Source organism: Astatotilapia calliptera, chromosome 10 (assembly GCF_900246225.1).
Source record: "Astatotilapia calliptera chromosome 10, fAstCal1.2, whole genome shotgun sequence".
NCBI classification, from domain to species: Eukaryota; Metazoa; Chordata; class Actinopteri; order Cichliformes; family Cichlidae; genus Astatotilapia; species Astatotilapia calliptera.
In genome coordinates this window covers 32,415,474-32,422,435 of record NC_039311.1, presented here as the reverse complement: position 1 = coordinate 32,422,435, position 6,962 = coordinate 32,415,474, and the positions used below count along the sequence as shown (strand labels likewise).

The 6,962-nt window shown below is 40.5% G+C and overlaps 1 protein-coding gene across 1 annotated transcript; it reads left to right on the top strand.

Annotated features, from left to right (window-relative positions):
* Positions 1 to 5,177: 5,177 nt before the first annotated feature.
* LOC113030174 (olfactory receptor 52J3-like) lies at positions 5,178 to 6,153 on the top strand (the record flags this gene model as incomplete). Its single annotated transcript, XM_026181346.1, has 2 exons — positions 5,178 to 5,253; positions 5,531 to 6,153. Coding segments are annotated over 2 exons (699 nt in total), but the record flags the coding sequence as incomplete, so codon positions are not given.
* Between the last annotated feature and the right edge of the window lie 809 nt (positions 6,154 to 6,962).

The following is a 6,962-nucleotide window of genomic DNA, read 5'->3' as shown; positions in this document are numbered from 1 at the left end:
TTCATATTCTCAATAAATAAATAAATATATTTACAGTACGTTTTTCTGCCTTTCATGTTTTTTTTATTTCTCATATCCCGATTTCCTTTGTGTATTTTACTAAATACATACATCACAGCAGTTCACCTCAGACATCTGCATTCCCCTCAATATAATGCAGGTAAGGCCTCAGTCACACCAGACACCAGTTGGTGTCTGCCTGACAAGTGTGAAGTGTGTGTCAAGAGCTTCTCCATTGCACCATAAGAAGATCCTTCATAACTTTCCCTAGTGCCATATCATTAGAAGGCATAGCATACATTTTCACTGCTATGCTGATGACACCCAGCTCTATCTGTCCATGAAGCCAGATAACACACACCAATGAGTTAAACTGCAGGAATGTCTTAAAGACATAAAGACCTGGATGGCCGCTAACTTTCTGCTTCTTAATTCAGATAAAACTGAGGTTATTGTACTCGGCCCTGAAAAGCTTAGAAATATGGTATCTAACCAGATTCTTACTCTGGATGGCATTACCTTGGCCTCCAGTAATGCTGTGAGGAACCTTGGAGTCATTTTTGACCAGGACATGTCCTTCAATGCACATATTAAACAAATATGTAAGACTGCTTTCTTCCATTTGTGCAACATCTCTAAAGTTAGAAATATCCTGTCTCAGAGTGACGCTGAAAAACTAGTTCATGCATTTATTACTTCCAGGCTGGACGACTGTAATTCATTATTATCAGGAAGTCCTAAAAACTCCCTGAAAAGCCTTCAGCTAATCCAAAATGCTGCAGCAAGAGTCCTGACAGGGACTAGAAAGAGAGAGCAGATTTCTCCTGTTTTGGCTTCCTGTTAAATCCAGAATTGAATTCAAAATCCTGCTCCTCAAATACAAGGTCTTAAATAATCAGGCTCCATCTTATCTTAATGACCTTATAGTACCATATCACCCTATTAGAGCACTTCGCTCTCGCACTGCAGGCCTACTTGTTGTTCCTAGAGTATTTAAAAGTAGAATGGGAGGCAGAGCCTTCAGTTTTCAGGCCCCTCTTCTGTGGAACCAGCTTCCAGTTTGGATTCGGGAGACAGACACTATTCCTACTTTCAAGATTAGGCTTCAAACTTTCCTTTTTGCTAAAGCATATAGTTAGGGCTGGACCAGGTGACCCTGAATCCTCCCTTAGTTATGCTACAATAGACGTAGGCTGCCGGAGGATTCCCATGATGCATTGAGTTTTTCCTTTCCAGTCACCTTTCTCACTCACTATGTATTAACAGACCTCTCTGCATTGAATCATATCTGTTATTAACCTCTGTCTCTCTTCCACAGCATGTCTTTATCCTGTCTTCCTTCTTTCACCCCAACCAATCACAGCAGATGGCCCCGCCCCTCCCTGAGCCTGGTTCTGCCGGAGGTTTCTTCCTGTTAAAAGGGAGTTTTTCCTTCCCACTGTCGCCAAAGTGCTTGCTCATAGGGGGTCATATGATTGTTGGGTTTTTCTCTGTATCTATGAAGCGCCTTGAGGCGATTTTTTTTTTGATTTGGCGCTATATAAATAAAATTGAATTGAAATTGAATTGAATTGTAAGAGCTTGGTCCGTATAGCCACCAATGAGTTGGACTTGTTCCCGGTGGGTGATGAGCTCTGCCAGGGCTGCCCTTTGTCATAGATTCTCTTCGTAATTTTTATGAACAGAATTTCTAGGCATAGCTAAGTGGCAGAAGGCTTTCACTTGGGTGGCCTAAGTGCTGTGGCTGCAGTGATGCGGAGGCTGCACTGGTCTGTTGTAGTGAAGAGAGAGTTGAGTGTAAAAGGGGGCACTCTCAATTTACTGGTCGATCTACATCCCCTACCCTCACCTATGCTCATGAGCTGTGGGTAGTGACCGAAAGAATGGAATCACGGATACAAGTGGCGGAAATGGGTGGCTGGCATCTCCCTTAGAGATAGGGTGAGGAGTTCAGCCATCCGGGGAGGTCTTACTGTTTACTCACGCGACAAACCATCAGCATCAGGGAACATGTTCACATTATAAAAAACGTGTCAGCCAAGCCTCAGGTGTGATATCAGGAGGTTCACGTCAACTGAGGTGAGTATGAGACACAAACACACACATGATCTTACTATAGACCAAAATGGCTGTAGCCTTTGCTGGGTTTTATTTGTGTTGCATTTGGTGGAGTTAAGACTTCATGTCACTAATTCGTTGTTGGATGGCCTTTCTTTGCTCTCTGATTTATATATGTATGTAGTTTATATAGTGTTGATTAAAATCTTAATGCTGGTGGTTCGAACTATCAGGAAAATGTGGTTTTAGGAGTAAACAACAGGTAAACAAAGACTAGAGTGTTAGGCTGATTGTTTTTTTGTTTATTTGTTTTTTATTAATAACAATTTTAGGTGGTTGACCTGCCCAGAGGTATTAGTTAGGAGTTGATTTTGGTTAACACTGCAGTGTGTGATCTACTGATAGTAGTAATAGCCAAAATTTTTAAAATGTCTGAAAGTCTGTCTGGTTAGTAAGCAACTAAAACAAAACCTCACCCTAACCCTTGAAAGGTTAATGGGGATCTGGTGGATGTAAAAAGGATTCATTTTTCCATTTGAGCACTTTAAATCTAATTTCCTTTGCTGTGCACGTTATAATCTTTATACTGCTGAAAAAAAAAAAGAGAACACTTGGAATGAAATTTCAATGAACAAACTAAAACTCAACATGAGGAAACTTCAATTCAGGAATTCTAATTCTATCACCAGAGGAACATTTGTTCATTTCCTACTGCTACAACAAGCTTTAGAAATTGTGCTTGTAAAAAAACAAAAGAAGTGGAAAAGCATCACATGTTTAAAGTTTCGATTAGACTTTTTAATTTATTCGTGATCTTGCATAAACAGTGGCAATAAAATATAGTTTCTTTTACCGAGTTTTGAAATCAAGTTTGTACCTGATGATGACTCATCAGGGGAACATCAGGTTACCATTTCTGGAAGATCCCTTGAAACCACAGAGAATAGTTGGGTCTGTTGTTTATCAGTGGTATCTAATGTCATTGTGTTTCCCTGATGAATCTCACATTTCTATTACCTAAACAGAAATGTAAAATTTAAATTACATTTTTCTTCATCCCTTTCTTTTTGGCCAGAGCTGCAGTGTTGTGTGATGCATTTTCATTTTCATTTTGGGTTAAATACAAAAAGCAAAAAGCTACATTTTTCAAGACGGCCTTATTTAAAAAGATGTGCTCATCTTGGTGGAGAATATTCAGCTCATTTCGCACTGTGACCAGTTGGGAGTGAGAAGTGGGAGACAAAAAAAAAAAGACCCATGTAATGATTACATTCCTTTTTATCAAAAGGAATTGTCATGTTTCAGCTGTGTGGAGGCAGGAAAAGGACCCAAACGCAAAACTCACGACAACAAAATTAAACTCAAGAAGCTGCTTTATTGCAGAATGACATGAAAAACTAAACTAAACTAAACTAAACTGGGACATGGATAACTAATACACAGGGAAACACAGACATGAGGGAGATTACGACACTGACAAAGAGAAACACAGGGCTTAAATACACAGAGGGCACAGCTGGGAGTGATCAGGCTGGACGAGACAAGGGAAGCAAAACTAGAATCACTCACATGAGACATGGACCTTCAAAGTAAAACAGGAAACACACTGACTGAACGCTAGACATGCAAACTTAACAGCAACTGAGAAGACAGAACATAGGGACCTGAAACATGGGACAGAAAGCCACAGTAGACACAACGTGGACATAACAACGCCACAGGGAAAGAGTAAAACAAAACACAGAACTTCTTAGAAAATAAAATAGGAAACATAATGAAATGCAAACATGACTACATGAACTTGACAGCATAACAGACTTGAAACACATGAAGGGCAAGGGAGACTTAACAGGGGTTGGAAGACACAAGGGTAATCTAATAACAAAGAACTAGAAAAACTCATGAGCTTAATCATATAAACATCCAAATAAACTAAACTCAAAACACTGGGTCATAAGACCCAGGATCGTGACAGGAATGTTTTAAGCCTAATCTTAAAAGTAGAGAGACAGAATGCAAATAATGATAACACAAAACACTGTGTCTCCATGCCCAGGAGCATGACGCTAATGAATTACAGTAGTCCAGCCTAGAAGTAATAATGAGCTAGTTTTTAATCACTCTCAGATACAATGTTTCTAATCCGATTGTTAAGTGATGACGTGACAAATCCTACTTCCGGGCCTAAAGTAGTCTGTGTTTAATATGGCTTTTGTGTTGTTAACATGTTTAATGTTATGTATTTTCTTCTATTTGATCTCAAAAAGCTCCTAAAACAGTCAGTGATCACTGTTGACCTCCCTCGGCTTTTATTACCACTAATCATTCATTTAAGCTCAGTTTTTAAAACCTTAGGATGTAACTACAGCCCAGCCCATGCAGCAGTATATGAATGACTAACCTCATATTGTGGATGGATTATCTCAGTTGTTCTCCTGGCTGAAGTTTGGTCCTTTTACAGCATCCTGCCATGCGATTACATTTGTTCCTGACCACCGAGAACACTCACGTTAACTTTTATCGAGTGGAAAAAAAGTTAGCTTGTTTATATTATGCTAACATAGCTGTGTCGCTAGCGGTCACGTAGCACATCATTATATACCAGCTAGCCCAACTTCAGTAACCCTACAAACGTCACTGCTGTTTAGCTTTCTGTCTTCATTTATGTTGGAAGTGATAACAGAGCTGTACGTTTTAATTTGTTTCCAAAACCCCGCAGTCAGGACATGCTATATTGCATTTAGATAGAAGCTAGCGAGCTAACTCCCTGCTAACTTCTAACTCCGTTAAATGTCATAAATTCCGTTTTCATGGATGCCTGGATGTTAAACTCAATTGTTACACCTGGTAGAGCAGAACGCTGATCATTTTATTAAAGATGAAAGACTTTAGACAGTTTTTCAACTCTCAGTAATGCCATAGTGATCGTTTGATATATGGACCTGCAGCGGAGTTTAGGCCCAGACACGGCTAGTGACGTCAGACTGAACAACCGGATAGATATTTGTGGAAGAAAGCAGTCTTACATATTTGTTTAATATGTGCATTGAAGGTCAAAAAATGACTCCAAACACTTTAAAATCCCTTTAAAGTTTGAAAATAAACATGTTTTTTTGTCTTCTCTCCAGGTTGAAATTAACCTTCTGCACTATGGAAAACCAGACTTCAGATATCCTGCTCTTAGAAGGTTTACAGGTCAGCCCAGATGCCTCCATTCCCACCTTTACCCTCCTCCTCCTCATTTACATCTTCATCATGTTTTCCAACATTGTCCTGGTGATCCTGATCACACTGGATAGTAGCCTCCACCAGCCCATGTATCTGCTCTTCTGTAACATGAGCATTAATGATGTATTTGGAGCCACAACAATCATTCCACGTATGCTGAGGGATATTTTTATTCCCAGCTCAGATCGGTACATCCACTATGTAGACTGTGTCATTCAGGCCTTTTGTGTTCACATTTATGCAGGTTCTTCTCACACTATACTCATGATCATGGCTTTTGATCGCTATGTGGCAATCTGCAACCCGCTGCAGTACGCCACCATCATGACCAACTGGATGGTGGTGAAGCTGTCGGTCTTGGCCTGGGCAGTAATCTTCATTATGGTGACAATCCTCGTGGGCCTCAGCGTTCGCCTGTCACGCTGCAGGTGGATCATATTTAACCCTTTCTGTGACAATGCCTCTTTGTTTAAGCTCTCCTGTGAAAACATCCTCATCAATAACATTTACGGTCTCGGCTACACTGTCCTTCTGCTGGGCTCCTCCATTGGCAGCGTCACTATCACCTACCTGAGGATCGCCATGGTGTGTCTGAGCAGCAAGAGCAAGACACTGAACAGCCGGGCGCTCCAGACCTACACCACCCACCTGACTATGTATGTCATCATGTTTTTGTCAGGCATTGTCATGGTGCTCCTCCATCGCTTCCCACATTTGACAGAACAAAGGAAGTTAGCCTCCATGATGTTCCATGTGGTTCCTCCAGCACTGAATGCTGTTATCTATGGGATGCAGATCAAAGCAGTCCGACAAAAAATGTTCATCATGTTCACGAGGAATACAGTGACTGTGACTGACGGGAAATGATTCATATTCTCAATAAATAAATAAATATATTTACAGTACGTTTTTCTGCCTTTCATTGTTTTATTTCTCATATCCCGATTTCCTTTGTGTATTTTACTAAATACATACATCACAGCAGTTCACCTCAGACATCTGCATTCCCCTCAATATAATGCAGGTAAGGCCTCAGTCACACCAGACACCAGTTGGTGTCTGCCTGACAACCAGTGGTTGCAGGGAGATGCTGCCATGAAGACATTTGTGGTGTTGCGCCCCATACCTCCGTGCAATTTGTTTGATCTGTAGCACATTAACCCTCTCATCCTAACCTTGCATTGAAAATGCTAACTTCTCCATAAACACTTACTATTTTCTTGTGAAACTTTGAAGAGTGTGATGAAAACTGGACACAAAGACTGCTTGCCTTCAGCATAAAAGTTAAATGTCTTGATGTATGTTCAGTCACCCAGGTAAGGAAATCCCAACATTGGAATAGGTGAGATACATTTTCTCTAAAAAACGGGTCTATGTGGCTTTTAAACCCCAAAACATTCTTCACCAAAAACTGGTCCACACATGTAGGATTGTGTCCCCTGACACAAACAGAGTAATGCAGTGTACACTGTTAAGTGCCAGCTGTTTCTTTGTTGTTGTTGTTGTACCACAAAAACAACAGAATACCAGCCTGAATTTTACTTTATTAGACTGGAAAAAGAAACCAGTGGTATTGCACATCACTGCTTATTATTTCCCTCCATCTAGTTTCATACCAATTGAATTTCACCTTCTCCTATCTCTCCCTCCCTTCCCCAAAGCAGATACTAGCAGAA